The sequence below is a fragment of the Cloeon dipterum genome, chromosome 1 (genome assembly GCF_949628265.1).
Source record: "Cloeon dipterum chromosome 1, ieCloDipt1.1, whole genome shotgun sequence".
Classification (NCBI taxonomy): Eukaryota; Metazoa; Arthropoda; class Insecta; order Ephemeroptera; family Baetidae; genus Cloeon; species Cloeon dipterum.
In genome coordinates this window covers 37,935,008-37,956,656 of record NC_088786.1, presented here as the reverse complement: position 1 = coordinate 37,956,656, position 21,649 = coordinate 37,935,008, and the positions used below count along the sequence as shown (strand labels likewise).

The 21,649-nt window shown below is 39.6% G+C and overlaps 1 protein-coding gene across 1 annotated transcript; it reads left to right on the top strand.

The window, feature by feature from the left end:
* Positions 1-9,975: 9,975 nt before the first annotated feature.
* On the top strand, positions 9,976-18,481 carry LOC135933915 (leukocyte antigen CD37-like). The gene is made up of 5 exons (XM_065475327.1): positions 9,976-10,117; positions 13,706-13,930; positions 13,987-14,184; positions 14,534-14,749; positions 16,005-18,481. Exons 1-5 carry the CDS (start codon positions 10,055-10,057, stop codon positions 16,137-16,139), a joined length of 837 nt encoding a protein of 278 aa, XP_065331399.1. The 5' UTR covers positions 9,976-10,054; the 3' UTR covers positions 16,140-18,481.
* The last annotated feature ends 3,168 nt before the right edge of the window (positions 18,482-21,649 follow it).

Genomic DNA, 21,649 nt, shown 5'->3' with positions numbered 1-21,649 from the left:
CTTGCCATTTTCTGGACGTATATCAAATTTCAAATTTTTATTAAAACGATTATTTGCCCCCCACAGTTTCCCCCTCGAGCTGAACTTCCCGACAGTTTTCAAATTTTCACCGATTTTCATGAAAAATCATTTTTTTCTGATTGTTATTTAACACCATTCGCTTCGCCGGAAATTTTCACCCAGATTCCATATGGTGTATCGCACCACGTTTGCTGAGAAAATGGAAAAAGCCTTAATTTTGGCTGAATTTGGATTCTCTTTCCCCACATCCAAAGTGTATGCCACGGTAGGAATTTTTCGAATCGGGCTCCGGGGCCCCGAGCTAGAGCCCCGGAAACAGTGAATTGAATAAACAATAATAAATATTAAAGTCCAGTCCACGATTATGATATATTTTTGTAATATATGTATATATAATTTAAATATACAACCAAAATGAACCGCAATTATCTCAAATCTGAGCCTAAATTTCGAGGAATCAATTTGTATTGTATATACGTTATTTATTAGGTACAAAAAATTTAGAAAAAAAGGAAAAATACCATAGCAATACTTCACTAAAAAAAATTGGTAACAACGGTTGTTAAGAAATAAAACCGCGCAGGTCTCTAAGTCTACGCCAAACGTATTGAATATCGATTTAATCAATACATATATTCTCTGAAAAAACATCGAGGGTAAAATATTATCCAATATGACCAATGTAAAGCTACCAAAAATATCGATACAAATCGATATATTTCGTCGGGGGGCGGATCACGGCAATGCAACATTGAAAGAAAATTAATGGCAACGCTGGGCACAAGGCTTGGTTTCAAGGTTGTTAATACTTTTGTAATTATTTTTCTTTAAACCAGAAAATGCTGTCCGTGCCGGCCCAACTTTTGTACAATGACTAGGGTTGTCGACCATTTTTTCTTTTGCGTCTATGATGTCGGGACTATCAAATGAGTACGAATCGTCAATTTTTAAGCATTTTGACACATTTTAAAAATCGATTATTTTCGATTATTTCGTCCAAACCGACTATTTTTCGATTATCTCCGGTTCAAAAAGCGATTATTGTCTGATTCCTTAAAAAGGGGTTATTTTCCATTATGTTTTGCCGAAAACCGCGCAGAGAGGTTGCCAAAGCCAATTTTTTAAAGGAATCTTAGAAAACAGATAATTTTTAAACATGTGGCCGTGATCCCCCTTGTTCCCGCCCGCCAGAGTCAAAAGAGAAGTTGGCATCAGAGCGCAATAGGCGAGCCTAGCGCTCGCGACCAATCAGAGCGCTGCGCGCGCTAGACAGCAGTCTGGAAGCGAGCGAACGCGTGTGCGAGGTGCACAGTGCACACGGCGTCGCGTCGATCCAGCGCGTTTTGTGAACGTTCAGGGCGGCCCTGTCGACCTGTGTGGGTCCAGGAATCCTGACCGACGTAGGCGAGATAAAGGTTAGCGGGATTTAGTGGGATTTAGCGAGTTGTGAAGCGAGAATAGCGCGGGACAGAGCACCCAAGTAGTGAGACTTGACGTGGTCCCGCGATAGTTTGACGAATAGTCGAGTTTTTCTTTGTGAATTTTCCTTGTTTTGTGAGAGATATCGCTTGTCGGTGAGCCGGGCGTGCGCCACTCACCGGATTAAAGTGCGATTTAGAGCGGATGATCGCGGATTGATGAAGTTTCTGTTTCTCGCGGCGGATTGCGTCAGATTGCGTGGAACTTGCGTGGCTGGGACTGAACACGGCAATCTGGACGTGACTTTGTCGCGTTTTGTTACAGTTATTAGCCCGCTTCTCGCCCGCGAGTTCCGCGATTGGCTTGGAAATTGGGAAACTGTTGTGCTAGTCGGTGTGGCCTGTGTGGGACGCGTTGTTACCAAGTTCAGGGCATGGCCACTATGTGAGGAGGCCGCCGCCTGACTTGGGCGCCCGCCAGTTGGCCGCCGCCGGCGAACACACTAGTTCCAATTCTGTGTAATTTCTCTCAGTAGTTGTGAAGTCAAATTAAATTCAGTAGATTAAAGCCACTTGTTCTTTTGGGAGGTTTTTCACAGCTCCTTCAGAGCTGTTTTCCTGCCCTATTAAAGTAGAGTCTCTTTCACTTTGTAATTAAATTAGTTTGCCAATAAAATCAGTTTCCTTGCTTGCCAAACCCTGCTTGTTTCCCTTTTGAACATTTGCCCTTAAACCAGGACTAGATAGTTTTGTGTCTTAAATTCCAGTAGCGCTTTAAGTCAGGTTTAGAGATTGTTAGTGAGCTATCTATTTGTGCCGCGAGCGAAGAATCCCAAGTGAGGTCAACCCTCCCCCCTAGACACCAACCCCCCAGAACCCCATGAGCGCTCGCGAGCGCGCGGACCGAGCCCCGCAACACCCGAGCAGTCGGCACAACATCCCTAACAATGACCTGCTCTTTTTCAAGAAGAGTCTGTGTGGCCTCACAGATTACAACACAATGGCGCGCATCACCGAGGGCCGCGTGCACCGCGGCGACGACCCGCTGCATCCGCGACTGCAACAGCCACCAGCGCGCACTGAGCTCGGCCAAAATGCGTTTGATTATCGTGTCGTTGCGGAGTGGAACGCTGCACCACCCGCCATGAAGGACTGTTCGGCGACACAGTTTCCAGCAGTGTGCAAGGCATTTGTGAGTGCGATTTTTTAAAGTGTCACTCCTCTAGTATAGGCCAATACCGGCTTTGCCCTCCTGGGTAAAGTTTTAAGATGTTTGCCAGGTATTCTGCCTTTTCTCACATGTTTTATATAAATCTGACAACTTTTTAATAACATGAATGTATTTTGACTAAGTGTGAGAATAAACAAATAAACAACTAATAATAATCATTTAAAAGATAATTCCGTGAACCTTTTTTACCGCCAAAAATATGGACCTGTATGCAAGAATTGCGCATGCGTCGGAGCTGGTGTCGCCGAGGAGAACCGTCAGATTAGCCGCATTTCTTCAGTAAAAAAATTATATGTCGCGCTGGACTCTTTAGTCGGAAAAAATAACCACTTTTTGCCTAATAATTCGACCCTCAAGTATCGATTGGTGTGCTCAAAGACTTCGTCAAAGACGGTCTATAAATTAGAACTCAAATTTAAGATCAAAATGTACACCTTCTCAGCATCCCAGAAATGCAAACAATTTTTTGTTCAGTAGCAAAACCTAAATCAGTGCTGCCAACCACGGTTTAAACGAGTAAGATTATTCAAAAAATTCTTGAAAACAAAAATTCTTCACCTGCTATCTGCTTTGAGAGAATGGAAAAGATTCTTTTGATAATTCCAGTCGTAATCCAGGCTAAGGACGGAACCACCTGAAAGTGAGAAATGAACAGTGGCGCCATCTCTTATTGCTAGCATTTTTAAAATTTAAATTTAAAATTTGCCGTAAAATTCTGCGGGAGATAAGCTGCTTTTCCAACCCCCACCTCCCCCGCAACCCCCGCGTGCCCCTTAAAGAATCTCAAAAAGTCATTTATTTTTTTATTTAAATTCTGCTATGGGAGAAATCCGGGCTTGCTCATCTGAAAACACGTTTGTGGGCCACCCTGCGTTGACCACCCAAGTTTCACCCTGATCCACCCCCTTTAGGCGACTTTTTTACACGGAAGCATAGGGAAATGATTCCGTTAAAGGGGGCCCCTGGCCAAAGACCTCTCAGGCTTTGACTCGCCTCGACCCCTCAGCACCCCTACCCCTTTCGGAGGCCCCCCTGTCGATCGGAATTATCTAGGTAGGTTCCATATATCCATACTGGCACCAATTTGCATTAATAATTGCTAACAAAATTTTATTTTAATTGATGCTTTTTCGCGCATTTATAGCTTGCAAATGAATTTTTGTCTTGTCTTTTCACACAATTTAAATTCATTCCCCTGCATGCCTATTTATGAGGAAAGAATTCCAACCACCTTTTATATTCCGCGCAGCTGGAGAGCCACTCGGCTGAGGGGTCAGTTGCAGTGTTTGGTCTTTTGTTGTTTTCAGGTGAAATTCCAAAAAATAGTGTGGAATACAAGAAGAGAAACGACGTGGGAGGAGAAACAAAGGGTGAGCGTCGCTCAGATAAAGGAAAGGGAAGATCTCGCCATTCACAGTCGTGATTTCACCCTCGTACGTGTGTCTTCTCTCCTTCCCTGCACCCTGCACAGCAAGAGCAACAAAAATGGTAAAGATTAATTTTTAAAACTTGCAGGGAAGTTCCTTTCCTTTATTTCTCAATGCTAATAATTTTAAGGCGTGTTTTTGTACACATAATAGCAGCCTCGCTTCGATTTGAAAATTGGCTAAAGCATGAAAGGCCAAATAGTTGAGAAAGTCCAAATTTTCGGCGACTTTCCGTCGGCATTATCCGATCCAGGGATCATAAATATTAACAAAATTGTCTCCTGAGTCGGCGCGTTTTTATCTATGTGGCGACCTTTCTCTCTGTTACACCACCAAAAATGTTATGCGTGGCTGTTCCCTGTAACTTACGGTCCACGCAGAGCCAGAGGGAGGGTTGTCCGACGTGCCGACACTGCCGACCCTCCTCCGCCGCCGCCGCCGATCTCTCTCTATTTAATTTCTCTGTCTTCTGCTGGGAAAAGCCATTCTCAAAAGCCTCTCCTCAATATTTTACTAACTCTGCCTCGCTTATTTTTATATTTGCTCTCTCTAATTATGTTTCCAACAATAAAATCACTCTCCTTAAACTGTGATCCACTTAAATATATTATTCAACATTCAACAAGTAAAATCAGTGATATTTCTAAATAAAAAACTTTTTACCCTCGTTTTTAACAAAAATCTGGAGCATGCATTATTTATCATTAAAATTCAGAGGCAGATTTTCCGAGAGGCAACAAAAAGGACGATAAGAATTTTTAGAAAACCAAACGCAACATACTTCGCATTTCTTAGCGAGTCGTTACTCGGGAAAAATTTCTTTCAAACTCAAGCGTAGACATAAAATTCGAAAAATTACTCGAACTTTTTTAAATGGCTAAATAAAAATTATGAAAATTTGCCTTAAAAATCTTGAATAGAGACGATTATATAAGGGAAGACATGTTTAAATATTTTCGTTCTTAGTAAAAGAAGTGTTTCGCCTACATTCCGATTATCCAGGCCTCAATTATAATTGCCTCTTTCCTCTTTCACCGTCGCCGTGGCGAATGCAAACAATGTCTTTACTCAAAAACGAATAGTTTTCTCGCAGACTTCCAATTTAAAAAAGTTGGACACCGTGTCGAAAGAAGCCAGAAAGCCGGCTTTATACTTTATACGCTATGAACAAAACGGAACTAGGCTGGCGCCAGATGCAACACCTGTTCCCTTCAAATCCATCTCCGAAAATTAGCGTCTCTCATGCGCGGGTGATAAAACCGAAAAGCGAAAGTTTATACGAGAGTTCGCTGCTCTTAAACGATCGTTAAATTGGAGCCAACCCTTTCTCCGTGCGCGCATTCTTGGCTCGAGACGACAATAAAACTCGATATTTTTAAATTGCTCGCTTTCCAATTCTTTTCATTAAAAATATACATGCACTTGGTTAATTTTTGTTGCCTGGTTTAATTTTGTATGAATAATCCGTGGAGAGGAAAAGAACCTTGTGTCAGATAGGCAAAATGTTACTTTAAAAATACTGTAATAAATAATTCCTTATTTGCTTTACAAATTGTTAAAAAATATATTTTATAGAAAATGTTTGAAATTTTATTTTTCATTTCATTTTTGTTAACTTTATATCAAGATGAAGATGGCTGTTCCGTGTAACTTACGGTCCACGCAGAGCCAGAGGGTGGGTTGTCCGACGTGCTGACCCTCCTCCGCCGCCGCCGCCGATCTCTCTCTAAATAATTTCTCTTTCTTCTGCTGAGCCAAGCCATTCTCAAAAGCCTCTCCTCAATATTACTAACTCTGCCTTGCTTATTTTTATATTTGCTCTCTCTAATTATGCCTCCAACAATAAAATCACTCTCCTTAAACTGTGATCCACTGAACTATATTATTCAACATTCAACTCGGCTGATTAATAATGCCAACAATCGGTCATAATTATTATCAACTCGGCGTATATTCCCGCTGCGCTTTTGTCGCTAAAAACCTCTAATTATTTCTTACAGGAGCCACCCAGGCTATTGCACCTGGCTATCAAAACTGTGTATGAAAACCTCGAAAGGTATGACGAGGAATTACTTAAGACCTGTATTGGTAAGCAAAGCAATTTCTATAGAAAAATACAACAAATTTCAAAATGTTTTGCTCTTGAAAACAGTTTTTGACGAAGTTTCTGAGCATACCAATCGATTGAACTGGGGAAAGTAGATCATTTTTCCTAACTAAAAAGTGCAGCGCGACGCGCTAACTTTTTTCGCGCCAAAACAATATGATGCGAGAACTGCGCATGCGTCAGAGCTGCGGTTGAACACTTGCAGAGAGTCCACTTGTACGAATGACTTCTTTGTCATATCCAGCTAGATCTCACGCATGCGCACTTCTCGCAAATACGTTCAATTGATTTTGGTGGGAAAAAAAAGTCGGAAAAATCTCCACTCTTCCTAATTTGATCCTCAATAATCGTTTGGTGGGCTAAGAAACTTCGTTAAATACGGAGTCTTTATAAAAATGAATGAAATGTTAAACTGTTTCACAATGATGAAATTAAGCGACGAATTTTTTTAAAGGACCTGTGCGGGAGAAGATGCTCGAAGAAGTGCTTCAAAGGGCGAAGGACCATTCATTAAAATGCCATATCGGCGAAAAATATCCCAATGACAAAATATGGGCAATTCTGCCTTGCTTGATCAAGTCGAAATTTCGTACAAAAATGGACACCGGCATGTTTTCGTCAACGAGCTGCGATTTCTATACCTGGCCCAACTCTCGCTTTCAAGAGGTAAAATGCATTTTAAATTATTAATGCCAATATGCAATATTTACGATTCGTTTTTTAGTTAATCAGGTGCTTAGGGGCGAACACACCGAACCTAATGGAATTAAAAATCGAAAGTCCCTTCGGATGTGATCATTCCCTCGAAGAACGCGAATTGGCTTCGATTATTCAGCTCAAGAATTTGACCATCCTTGAGATAAATCGAGTTGTTGTCCCTTTGTCAGGAATTTTGGACATCTCCCGTCGATGCGAAAAATTAAAGAAAATCATAGCGAAGTCGGTTGCAATTGACGAAGTACCAACTCCTGCCCTCATCAGGGATGACTTTGTGTACGTGCACATCGAGGCGTCAATATTGAGCGTTGGGTTTATATCCCTGCACATGGAAACTACTAATTCAACTAAGAATTATTCCCTTAGTTTGAGCCATGAGCCAATATATATTCGAGAGTTTTCTTTGGCTCAACTGTTTGCTCAAAAACTACAAGCCATACACGTAAGAATTTATTTCCATTTTAGTAGAAAAATAAAAACTAACTCAATTTTATTAAATTAATATTTCAGATTGATTGCTTTTTCCTAGAGGATACTGAAGAAATGGTCGAGTTTCCGCACCTTCCAGTAATAGAATACGCAAAATTTGTTTGCGATGGTAAATCGACACACGCCTTAAAGCGTTTCATGAGAAGAAACGGAGAGACTCTACAGGAGTTGCGTCTAAGCGGTATTCGGAGCAAGGAGAAGATGACCTTCAGCAAAATCTTCATCTTCTGCCCTCATCTTCAGTCTTTGGAATTAGTTGATTGCTATTTACATTGGAATGACGCACCTGTTTATGCGATGCAACAACTGAAACGATTTTTTTGGAGTAATGAGGATTTGAGGTAAGGAAATCATAGAAAAAAATTCAACTTTTTGGAAAGCCATCCAAAAATCTTTCTTTTTACCCTTGGTTTGTAATTTTTGCTTCCAACCCGCCAATATAAATTTTTTTTCATTTATTAGCTAATTTTAATTTTAAACCCTGCAAATTCTTATCGTTAGATTTTAAATTTCCCAATTTTTAAGTATTAATTAATCCTGCTTTTATTTTAAAGTTCATATAATTTAATTTAAAAAGACCGTCTTTGTACAAGTTTTTGAGTCCACTAATAATCGATTCCTGGGGGTCGAATTAGTTTAAGTGGACATTTTTTCCGACCAAAAAGTCCAGCTTGACGTGCAAACTTTTCCAGCCAAATCAATTTGAACGAGAAATGCGCATGCGCAAGAGCTGGTTTGAGCTCTTGTAGAGAGACCACCTGTAAAAATGGCATCTTTGTCAGATCGAGGCCAGCTCTCACGCATGCGCACTTCTCGCGAATAGTGGTTCATATTGTTTTGGCAGGAAAAATTTCGCAAGTCGCGCTCGACGTTTTGGTCGTTAAAAATATCTATTTTACCTAATATGACCCTCCAGAAAACCTGATGACCTCCGAAACATCGTCAAAGATGGTCTTAAAAATAAAACAGGAATAGAAAGGAAAAGAAAAAATTTGATTATATTTGACTAATTTTTCGTTGTTTTCTCTTATTATTGTTTTAAATTATTGCAGTTATTCCCATCATGTCGTCGCTTTTTCGAGCATTTTGTCAGCCCCGCTTCTTGAAGATCTCTGCATTGGCCTACGCAAAATTAACTTCAGCGACAACGCCAGCGTCATAGCTCGGATTCAAAGTCGCGAAATCTTGCAGAATCTCAAGAAATTGCTTATGCCTAATAGGATTGATCGCTCTTTAGATGACTATTCCTCTCACTTAAAAAGTTTCACTGATTTGAGAAACGCTATTCGTTCAGTAATTCGAGTAATTCCAGCTTAGCCATTGTTTCATATAAACAATGCGTCTTTATATCACAATTTTAAAATACTCTTGTAATTTTTCTCTTTTAACCAATACAAAAAATCATTGAAAGAGAATTCCGTGATAATCCTTTATTGCGCCAAAAATTTTGAAAGTATATTCGAGAACTGCGCATGCGTCATAGCTGGTGTGGCCGAGGAGAGGCGTCAGATTAGCCGCACCAGCCCCTCCCTCTTCGGCTACCGATTTCCGCTGTTTCTTGAGGGGGCGTAACCGAGGGAATATGGCGGCGTGGACATGACAGGCAAGTTCCTAGATAACTTAATAAGAGGAGCGGACAAGGGAGAGCGCGCGCAGAGCTGCTGTACTTCCCAGCGCATTTCTCAGTCCCATGTAAGGTAAGTTTCTGCGCATCGCACGCATGCGCGGTAGGTTTCTGCGCATCGCATTTATAGTGTTTGAAGCCGCCAATAGATGGGGCCCAGCGGTTAATATATATTCGCTTTTAAGCTGTGATTTAGGACTGGAATCCAGCTTCTGTTCTTTCAGAACTTAAGGCCACAATTGACGAATTTTTCGGATGTGCTTTTGGCGCCAAAGAGTATGAGAACCTCTGTGCAATTCACTCTGATTGGTAAAACCCGGCGCATGCGTCAAATCTAAGTTTAGGAAGGGGGCTTGCCGTGACAGGCGATCTCGTGACTGAACGGAGCTCGACCAATCAGAGCGAAGTACACAGGTTATTCTTGCTGTTTTTGGGCGCATGACCCACTGAACTTTGGTCGCCTAACCTAATTCGAACCCCAGGAATCGATTGGTGTGCACGAGAATTTCGAAAATGATCAGCTTGAATCGCAGCGGAATGTGCGCCCTAAAATAAAAATTAACCGCTAGCGCCATCTATATTGGCAGCTTTAAATTCATGCCGGAATCTGTCAGATTATTCCACAAATACCTTTTCAGCTAAAATTAGGAAAATTAGAGTTTCTATTTATTTAAATGACCATTTTTCTCATTTAAATACACATATATTATTTGGATTAGAAAGCAAAAAGCAGGTGTCACTCGTCGGATTGTGAAAACAATGGCAATAAATGCACCTGCTGATGAAGGGTGGGCGCGCGAGTGCCGAGTGAGTTGGTTTCGCGTGTTAAATCGCCGATGGCTCTTCGGGCACTCGAGCGTGTTTCCGTTTCCTCTTGCCGACGACGCGATGCTGCATGCTGCCGCGGGTCCCACCTAATCAAAACGAACGAACGAAACAGCCAAAGCAGCAACAAACACAGCCAGCCAGTCAGTCAGTTTGCTGGCACCGCGAGCGAGCGACGGCCACAGGTGCATCATCATGTCCGCGCGCCGAGACACCGCGTGCCGCGTCCTCCTCGTCCTCTGCAACACCCTCTTCTTGGTCAGTCAAAATTCATTCCTTTTTTTAATTTATTTTAATATTTAATAATTTTTTTAAATCAAATTCGTTTCACGTTTTTTATATTTGCATTTTTAAAATTGTACCAGGGATTTTAATTTTTTTGCTAGTTGTTTTTAATTATAAATTACTCAAAGCTTACGATAAAATTAATTTAATGACCATGAAAATGATTTCCAGTTCTTTAGCGTCCAACTAATTATTTTTAAGTACATTCTTAATTTTATTTAACTCATTTCCCTCCTTCATTTTTGAAATCTCGATTTATAACTGGCCTGATTTCACTTCTTCTTTTTATCATTTTCATAACAAGATGATGATTTACTTGTGTGTTATACTTGCCCGCTAAAGCAAACCCGCCAATATACGTAATGAGCTGCTTTACTTTCAGCTTTCGCCTGCGCTTATTTATTTTTTTTTGTGATTTCCGATTCGCTACACAAGCAAATTTCACGCTTTTTGCAACGTATACGTGTTGCGCGCCACAGTCCACTTCACTCCACCTGACTTACTTTTGCCGAAAAACCTTTTGTGGCCTGGCCGCGACGAGAGGCTGTAAAAATATTGAAAAATCACACGCGCGTACACCGTATTTTCGTACGTGCGTCTCGCCTGGGAAAATGAGTTCGCCGACTTGCCTTCTTTCTCATTGTCAGCGCCAGCTCTCGCTTTGTGGCTTTGTACACACACACAATTATTATTATTTTCGTGTAAAAATACACACAGACCGTTCGTTATAATAAAAATAATTGCTCTGACGCTGTAAAAGAATAAAAATGAATGGAGCAACAGGTTTTATTTATGGTTTGACGCGGACTTTTTCTTCAAATTAAACTAATTTAATAAAAATTCAAAATTAATAAATAAAGGCAGCTTTTTTATTTTTTATTTTCAAGCTGTGGTTTGTTTAAAATTTCAAGGTTTAGATCGACCTGAATAATGTGCAGACAAATTAATTTTATAATGAGAAGACCTAACGGAATAGAAAAACCAAATTTATTTTCGGAAAATTTTGATTATTCTATAGGTCTACACATTTTGAAATAAAATTTAAAAACAAACATTTATTAAACAAAAATAAATATAGGGGAGGGTCCTGAAAAATTAATTTTACTTTAGGCAAATGACTAATTTAGAAAGGTGTGAGAAAAATTTAAAAATAAAATAATTAATTATTCTTTAAAATCTCATAAAATCAGTAAGCTTAATGTGTCTGGGAATTAATTAAAATTAATTTTCTCTCTTTGTGTATTTGGTTTTTTTCCGACCTCAGGAGTGACCCCGAGAGTAAAAATCTGCTTAACGTTCAATTTAAATTATTTTCACATTTTACACGAACTAAAAAATTCCTGATTTTTTACCTTTGACCTTCTTTATCTAAAATATTCTTAAATCCATCTCCTTGAAAAATTTCCGGACATGTTAAATACAATTTAGGCAACATTTTATCCCGTATTTAGAAAAAAATAAAAGCAGGAGTTTTTGAGATATTCAATATTTCACGTTAAACTTAAAAATTACTCAAATTTGATACATTTTTTACATTTTTAGCCAATATAAAAATTTTTTTGCCCTCTAAATTGGCATCTTTCGGCACAAAGTTTGATGTTCTAGCTTTATTAGAACTTGAGATATCCTTTAATTTCCCAGAAATTTTCCGGGAAAGCATCATACTTTGGTTATTTCGACACTTCCATACATACTAATAATTCACCAGGGTCCGGATTGCGATCTGTGTTGGTTTTCCCGCTGGTCAGAAGTCAATATGGCTTCGAAATTTATAGTTGTTTGAATATACGCCCATTTTGAAGCTGCGCAGTAAACTTGTGCGCATCTTAAGCATGCGCAGAATGTTCAGATCGCTTCTTCATCTCACAGGAAGGCTGAAACTCACTACTGCGCATGCGTGAACCAAATTAAAAACTTCTGCGCAGTTGCAATTCCCACCAGGGGCCCAGGTTGCGATCTGTGTTGGTTTTCCCGCCGGTCAGAAGTCAATATGGCGTCGAAATAATGGAGGCTAATCAGGAGACGGTCCAGCGGCTAATCATAGAGGCGTCAAAAAAGGGGCGTGCCGACCTAATGATTTCATTCCCGCGTATTTAATTACATTTTCATCATCCTGATGTGCCATCTAACGGTAGATTCGCCAATTACCGGGCTAATCTGCTGTTAGTAAAGAAATAATAGCAAAAATATTCCAATTTCCCGCCGCACTCTACCAGACGCCATACTTGCGCGTCACGTAAATCCGGCACCTGTTTAAAAAAATAAATAAATCTCAACTAAAAGATCATAATATCAACGCCCTATTTTTATTTCAACTTTCGAAAACACAATCAAATGGGACAAAGGCGAAATATTTCTCGTGCGTGGAATTCGGCGCAAAGGAATCCGGTTTTTTAGGGTTCGATGAGAGAGTTTTTTTTTGTGTGAAGTGAAATATATCAAGTGCCGCGCGAGCGAGCGAGGAGAAACCCTATATTGGCGCGCACTTAATAATTTTAACACAGCCGAGCGTGACGGCAAGCGAGAATCGCATATTAGGATTATTATTTGCGGTGTAAGAGAAGCAGTCGCGTGTGATTTATTGCTCGCACATGATGCATTGAATTGGACGTGCGTATTTTCAATTAGCCATCGATCGTAAATAAATTAATAAATGTATACAATCTATCAGCTGTTACGATCGCAGGCACGCGAGATTCGTATTATTAAAACGCATATTAGTGGATGTGGAATGATTGCTAATTAGATTTATTATTTTTAGCCGATTTTTAGAAAGTTTTTACAGGGATAAAATTATAACTATAGTTAAGGTAAAGATAAATTGGTAATTAAGGTGTCTAAAATAATTAAAATTAAATTTCCAACAACTTTTCCACGGGGACAAACTTTCTAGGTCAAAGGTCAAGGTCACTAAAATTTGACCTAACATTTTAAGAAATTCCTGCATATGGAAGGGAATGAAAAATTTTTATTTTAAGATAGTCAAAATGTGCCTTAGCTAATAAGAAATAACATATCAAAAATTGGTGTTTTGGTTTTTCTGTATTTTTGAAAAATCCGAATTTGAATTTTGAAAAACGTGTTTTTTCACCCCAAAATTAGATTCTTAATTTCAATTTCACGAATTTAACTAATTTTTGTTCAGATTTTGTGTCATTTTTTAATATTTTCGTAAATTTGAGGGGGTTGAATTCAACCCTCAACCCCAGGGGGTGAGTTTTCGTCAATTTCGGTGAAATTTGCCGATATTGGTGTCGATCCCTATGTTTTCCGACCCCAAAAAATCAAATCTAAACTCAATTCTACATTTAAATTGCTTCCATATACTAAAATGACCTATCTGAAGCTTACCAGACTGCATTCGGCAAGATTTTTGTCTCCATTAAGTTGAGCTTCTCGTTCTAATTATAAAAAAAAAAACTCAGACAGTGTAGGAAAATTCAGGATAATTTATTAAAAATGTATTTATTCTTTTTCATTGAATTTTTATTTCTCAGAATAAAAATTAAATTAAAAAATAGCATTTGTAATTTTAATTTATTTTATTTTGAATTTTTGCAGGCAACTGGTGTTGGTCTAGTGGTGCTGAGTGCTTTGCTGCTTTCGGACACGGAGCGGGTGCTGCTTTCGCGGCTGCTGCTGCTGGACGCCGAGGCGCAGAAGGTGCACTACCCGCCCTTCTACTACGCCGCCCTGGCCGTCGGCTGCGCGGGGTTGGCCGCCTGCTCCACCGCCCTCCTCGGCTGCTGGAGCGCCTGCAACAAGAGCAGGGCCCTCCTCGGCACAGTCAGTGCCAAATTTAAATTTAAACTCGAAGGAAATTTGTTTATTTTTTAAACTAGTTGATCGGGCTGTTGGTGGTGCTGCTGTTGGGCCAGGCCGGCCTCGTCATCCTCCTCTCGACGCTGCCCGTGGGAAAAACTCTGATCGGCGTTGCCGGAATTCTCGAGGCCAAGACGCTGACCGACGTTCTCCAAGTCCATTTCGCCGCTCCGGGACACGAGCTTTTCACGGCCGCCTATGACCTCGCCCAGTATAAGGTTTTCAGGGGATTTAATTTATTGAAAATGCAGTAATTTTCACTTAGTAGCGATATTCATCTGAATTTTAAGGAATTTTCGGCTCAAATTTTAAATAATAATTAAAAATTCACTGAAACCACATTTTTTTATATTCCAATCGATTCCTGAGGGTTGAAATCGGTGGGGGAAATAATTTTTCTGGTTGAAAAAGGGTTTGTAACGTGCGAAAAGAGGCGGAAAGCACGTTGCTTTGGCGCGCAAAACGTTTTTTAATCAAAATAATTATTTATCCCAATTATTTCAACCCTCAGGAAGTCTTTAAATAAATTAAATAATTTTATATTAAATTAAATTGTATTTTTTTCAGTTTAAGTGTTGTGGTGTGTTGGGTGCGAGCGACTACGAGGCGTCGTGGTGGCGAATGCAGGAGCTGGGCAGCCGCGAGATGCGGGTGCCGCTCACCTGCTGCCACCTGAGAAACGCACCTGGCGACGAGAGAGCCTTCCTCGACCCTGTGCCGTTCAACAACACCGCGTGCCAGGCGCCTGATCACAAAGACAACAAGGTGGAAAGGTTTCAACAGGTACTAACCCTGATTTACAAGTGGCTAACGTCGAGGCAAAAAAACTGCCCTCAGTTCGCGTGACCTGAGGAAGGTTGGTGATAGGCGAGGGTAAAAATCTTCGCCGAGTTTAGCCCAATGTTATCAAAATTATTGAATTTTTTAGCATTATAAATCGCCCTGGGAGCGGATCTCAGGTCGCGTTACCCTGATAAAGGTCACAAAGATACCGCAGGTCAAAGCCCTGTCCAAGACCTGTCCAATGAGGGGTCGTGGTCTACGATCAAACGAACGGCTGAATTTAAATAAAAATAAAACCATTTTCGCTCTTCCACTTGGCTTAAGCCAAATATCCGCAAAAAATGAATTTTAATTTTTCTATTGGCGCGGAAAATCTCAAAATCGGTTTCCAGACTGGCGTTGAACGTACACGTGCGATGGAATAGGTAGGAACCCTCTTAACGGGTCCCCCTGCGGAAAATATGGTGAATTTTGTGAGTTCCCATGTTAATCGAATGGAAAAAGAGTAAAAATGACGTTTATCAACGTTTAAAAACCTACTCCTCCTAGGATTTTGATCAGATCAGATCGTAATTGGTCTTAAAATGTCTCCAGATAAATTTTGCATCGATTGACCGTTTGTTTTGGTTTCTTGATCGCGAAATATGGTGACCGGAAACTGGAAGTTGTCGTAAAAACTACTAAAAACCGAATATTTTGAATTTATAAAGAAAATTGGTCTGAAGATTTTGATAAAACTTTATCAAAACGTAGGATGGCTAGGCAGTATATCCGGGAAAACTCCGTTATGTGGCAATTTTTTTTTAATTTTGACTTTTTAGAAATTTTAGTCAAAACAAATTTCTAGCAATTCGAAAAATGGTCCGATTTTGAAAAACCTCAGATGTGCAAACGTGCCCCACTAAGGATCATCGACTGCTGCCAGTATAATTGCCGCACAGCCCAAAGGGCCCCACCTGGGCCCCGAAAACAAAAGTTTGAAATGTCACATTTCGCGTTTTTTCCGACTTAAAAAATTAATAACTCGATTGATAAGGGTCGTAGAGTTAAAAACCAAAGTTTTTTAGACTCGCCGTAAAATTCTTCGTCTTTTAAAATCAATTGCAACCACCTCCTGCCCCCGGCGCCACCAACGCCCCCAAAATCTACTCTATTTTAAAGTTTTTTGCTTTGATTTTTTTTATCGTACCATTCACAATTTTTTGCTCTTGTTTTCTACACATAGATTAAATAATTTCCTTAATATCGTTTCCAGGGTTGTCTTCGCCCTCTGGAGGAGTGGTTCAGCGAGCAGTGGGTCTACGCGGCGGGGGTGGTCGGGGTGCTGCTCTTGCTGCAAATCGCCGTCCTCCTGGGCTCGGTGTCGCTGTGCCGGCGGCTGCAGTCATGAAAGCGGCCCCTCGGGGTACCTCCACGGGCGCACCTCGGGCACCCCGAGGGCCGCTTCCCCTCCCCCCGGCCGCGCAAGCCGCCCCCTTATCCGAGGGCGGGCGGCGGCTGCACCCTGTCGCGGCAGCACGACTCGCACTGGCTGGTCAGGGCCGACCCCGCCACCCTCAGGGGCAACAGGAACCCCTTGGGCCGCGGCCTGCAGCACTACGCGCCCCGAAACAAGCGCCCGGCGCCCCCGGTGCCCAAAGACTTGCTCCACTACCAGCACATGCTTAGGCGCAGTGCCATGTTCGCCGAATACTGACCCACAATAAATTATATTAGTGTTTTTTTTTAATTAAATACTGCCTTTGACGCAGTTTCTGACCCCACCAATCGATTCCTGAGGGTCGAATTAGGTAAAGAGGACATTTTTTCCGACCTAAAAGTGCAGCGTGACGTGCGAACTTTTTTCCCGCCGAAACATTAAGAACGTAAAATGCGAGAACTGCGCATGCGTGAGAGCTGGCTGGATCTGACAAATAATTAATTCGTACAGGCGGTCTCTCTGCAAGTGCTCAAACCAGCTCTCACGCATGCGCACTTCTCGCATTCATATTTTTTGGCGGGAAAAAAGTTCGCACGTTGCGCTGCACTTTTAGGTCCGAAAAAACATCCACTTTACCTAATTCGACCCTCAGGAATCGATTGGTGGGCTCAGAATCTTCGTCAAAGATGGTATTTAAACTGTGTTGTACAGAAATTGTGAAAAGTGTATGCAATAATTATTTTCAGGGTTCGCAAGAACGCGCATTTCCCCGGAAAAACCCACTGCTTTGCAAAAAAAATTGTTTTGCGTGTTTTTCTGCAATTTAGCGCATTTTTATTAAAAAGGATTAAAAAAACTCAATATGCACGATGACAAAAAAAGGGGATTTCACCAAAAAACATGGCGGGAAATGTGAATTTTTCGAGTTATAAATTCATAAAAATGCGGAAATACCCTAAAAGGGTTTTTTCTCCAGCTGTTTTTTGCGCATTTAAAATTGGCAAACCGTCTAATTAATTTTTATCAATTGTGCCGTTTTTCTGTTTGTTGCTTTTGGAAATTTGGCTGGCGAGGATTTTTAACAGGAATTTCTTCACGAAAGTTCGAGTTTAATGCCAGAGTTTTGGCACATTGTACATTTTGGCCCCGATGAGAATTCATTTAAATTATTTTACTTAGTTAAAATGATATATATTTTTAATTTAAAATAAGGAAATGTATATTTCCAATAATTTTTAATGAGGTAATAGTTCGAGAAAAAATTATTTAATCCCACTAAATCCAACAAATTGTATTTAAAAACTAAAATAAAATTATTGGATATCTCACAATTAATTCAAACCAATTTTTGTTCATTTAGTATAAGGAGACGAGTGTTGATTTTTCCTGCCATTTGTATATTAAAAAATGTATAAAGTGTTCTTAGAACTGAAAAAAACAATCAAAAGTGGTCCATGAAACTGTTCAAATTTTTAATAAATTCTAGGCTAATTTACAAAATATTTTTTTGAATAAAACATCAATTTTTAACCATTTTGGATGATTGGGAAACACGTCTAATTTCTTCTAAAGTTTGTCGAACTTGTTCATTCTGATAAAAAAAAACGATTTTTTATCTAATTCGAAGTACAAAAGATTTATGAATTAAAGGACAGGATCCAGACCATGCAGACCTTTCGTTGGCAAGGTTTTAGGACTTTGATGCAAAATTGGCTTCAAATTTAAGTCCTGCGGAGTCATCATCAATTTCAGGGCGATCACAACATTCACAACTGGTTGAAAACTACGCAAAATCACATCATTTTCAATTGAACTCGAAATTTTGGAGTAAAAATAAATACGTTTTTTCGTATTTTGGTGCTGAAAACAATTTTATCCCATTCAATGATGCCAATTCTGGCAGGATCAATTTATTTCTTCTGATTTTTTGCTAAAATTGTTGTGAATTTAATTTGAATTTTTTTAAACTCCAAATTTTTCAATATACCGCCATTAAGGAAAGAGTTTGAATCCCTGCAAAATATGAATTTTTTTGGATAAAGGAATTTTCAGCTAAAAATTAAATTTTATACAAGTTCCAGAGTCCAGAAAATCCTCAAAGGAATTAAGGAATTAAAAAAGGGACCCATTAAAACTCTCTAAACTAAATTTTATCTATAAATTAATCAAAAACTGTATATTTTTAATGGTTTTCAGCTGGTCAGAAATCCAAAAGCAACAATAACATATCGATAACTATTTTGTAAATGTACAGAGAAATGCCATTGAAATGTAATTTTATATCTTAGTGTATTATTTTTATATCTAAAATAAAAAACGACATTGAAATACAATATTAATTTACATGAAGTGTATAATTTTTCTACTCGCAACATAATCACTCGCATCCGATAGGGCTGAGTGCGTATACGTGTGCTTTTAGCTCTCTTTATCATTTTCAAGCACTGCGCCAACGGGAGGAAGGGGGATTAAAGCATTATTTCATGGTTCCTGGCAAAGTAGAGGAAATGCAGATCACCCTTGCGTAAACACACTCACCCACTCGATGCCGGAAACGAATCAAAGAACGCGGCAAATCTGCGTGTCCATTTTCCGCCAGGGGTGCATCTGCTTAAATATAATAGCAGACAGATCAACCGTGAAATTGCCACTGGACAGACAAAAAATAATAATGCTGATAAGCAGAGATTAATCATTTATCGCATGTCTGGCAAAATTATACGATTGCTGTTTTCACGGTAATTAATTACTTCGATAAGAAAAAACTAGGTTAAATAAAGAGATAAAAAAATGTAAATTTGGTACAACGGTTTTTATTTTTAATTACTGAGCACGTGATAGAATGATTTAAACCAAAAATTAATTAATTTTAATTTAAAAACAAAGGCATTTTTATGGGTCCGCTAGGAATTTTAAATTAAAATAATATATCAATTTGACCAGTTGCATAAACCCTTAGTTATTGAAGCCGCCAACAGATGGCGCAACCACAGACTTTCTTTGAAAAATTTGTTTTAAGCGGTTTTAAGGCATTTCCGCTGCGATTTCAGACTCAATCTAGCTATTTTGCTTTTTTTAATTAATTTGCTTTTTTTTGACGTGCTGAAAACCAAAATCGGTTCAGCCATTCGCCGTAGAAACGTTGAAAAAGATTGTTTCATTTCAAAAAATAGTTTTTCCCGATTCTACGGCGATTGGCTGAACCGATTTTGGTTTTCAGCACGTCAAAAAATAGCAAATTAATTGAAGAATGCACACTAGCTAGATTGAGTCTGAAATCGCAGCGGAAGTGCCTTAAAATCGAAAGTCTACGGTGGCGCCATCTGTTGGCGGCTTCGAACACTTAGGGTTCATGCAACTGGTCAATTACTAGGGTGGTCAAATTTTAAAACTAAATTGAGATTCAGATTCCTCTCATCGAGCCCGATCGAATGAATACCAAGTTAAAGGTCATACGGGCTCATTTTTGTCGTTTTTCGTGACGTTTAAACATTTTGGAATTTTTAAAAAATCTGTAAACCGCCTATTTACACGTGTAAAATTTTGTTGAAAAGTTTCTGTGCTTTTATTTTAGAGAAATTCAATTTAAAAATTAGAATTACTAAAATTTTGTGCCAAAATTCGAGTTCTAGCTAAACCTCTTGATTAAAATTCAATTTACATAATTTAATTTAGTAAATTTTGTAAATTTAGAGATGCAAAATGCACCGCACGCCGTGCTCGAATCGGAAGAAAATCCAAAAGGGCCTTGAAAAGTGTGTCAGGCAGCAGTGCTCGTGCGCTAAGAGCTATTTATATTCCATTCTGGACGTGCTGGCTCATTAATTACTCGGAATAAAAGAGAGGGATCGTATCAAACGATTATTTGAATATATATTCGCCTTGGATTGCTCCGCGAGGGCTATTTATTTTGTAATTGTCAAGCGAGTGGGCTGCTCGACCAGTTGGAGAATGAGTCACCGCACAATGTGTGAGACAGTGAGAGTGTGTGTGTGTGTTTCTTCAAACGCCCACGCTCGGCACATGTTCTCCTCGGGCCAACGTCATCAAACGATTAATTCTCTCTCTCTCTCGCCCCCTCTGAATAAAAGCACTGGAAAGGAGCAAAACAAAAAGCGACGATGCAATCTCGAGGACCGAATCTTCTCTCTTCAAACGCCCCTCTTTTATTTGCAATTATTTTACTCGACGCTGCACATACACACACTCGCTTTTGTTGTTTGTGCATGCTAGCGAAAACAAAGAGGCATTTAAAAAAGTAAACGCCGCGTGGTCGTCAACAACTCATGCTCCGCGTGACGTGTTGGAGATTTATTTTAAATAGGAGTAGTACACAACGAGAGCAGGAAAATTTGAAAAGGGGGCGTGGCACGTGATTTTAAACTCGGGGAAATCGTTAATTTAAATAAATTCGTGGTGATAATTTAAAAATGAGGTCGTATTTCATGTTTAAAACCGGGGGAAAATCAAACTAATAGAGGAAATTTGAAATGGGGGCGTGGCACTTTTGAAAATCCGAATAAAAGTGTGGCATAATGTTAGTAAACCGCGGTAGAATGACACATAAATCAAAATAAAGAAGCCAGAAATTTGAAAAGAGGGCGTGGTTTCTCAGAAAGTTTGAATAACCGCGGGAAAATCGTTAAATTGCATAGAAAACCAGCGAAAACTTTAAAATGGGGGCGTGGCTCCCTTGTAAATCATAATTAAAGTCGTGGCACATGTCAAATTAACTATAAAAATTGCATTTTTTTTTGTAAAATTCCAAAATGTAAATTATATCTGTGCTACAAATATATGCAACCCCCGGGGCGACAAAGCACTGCAAGTTGCCTACTCAGCGCTTTTCAGGGGCTTCTTTTCTTTAATATGTATATTTTTTATTCGCTCCGCTTTCTGTCTCGTCGAGAACAATCTTGAAAAAGTGGAGGCCGCCGCATGACGTGGCCAGAGGCTACAGAATCTCGGCGATTTCTCGTGTCTGGAGGGACGGACTCGGTGCCAAGACGGCAGGCAGGCAGACCTAATTTTAGACACGCACACACACCAAGTTTGTGCCACAATGGAGAGGGTGCCTGCCCGCCGAGATGGAGATCGGGAGCAGCCGAAAATCAGAGAGCGGCGACCAATTTTATATACTCGGTGTTCGATGGAATTCTTTTTAAAATGTTCAACGGCGCAATTTGAAAGCGCGTGTAGTTTCAGCAGAAAAATATTCTGAACAGATTTTAACAGTTTTGGACGACTTCAAGATTAAATTTACCGCCAAAATTATTTCATTGACTAAAAGCTATAAATTTTTCCAAAAACCGCCAGTAATTTGAATTATTCTTGACGTGAATTATAAATTAATTATTAGGAGAGAAAACAAATGAAATACTCTAGAAATGTTACAGGTAATCAGCTTAATTTCCTATAAGACTTAATTTTTGGCTAAAACAATCTTAAATAAATATGGCGGGAAAATCGAAGTAGCTAAG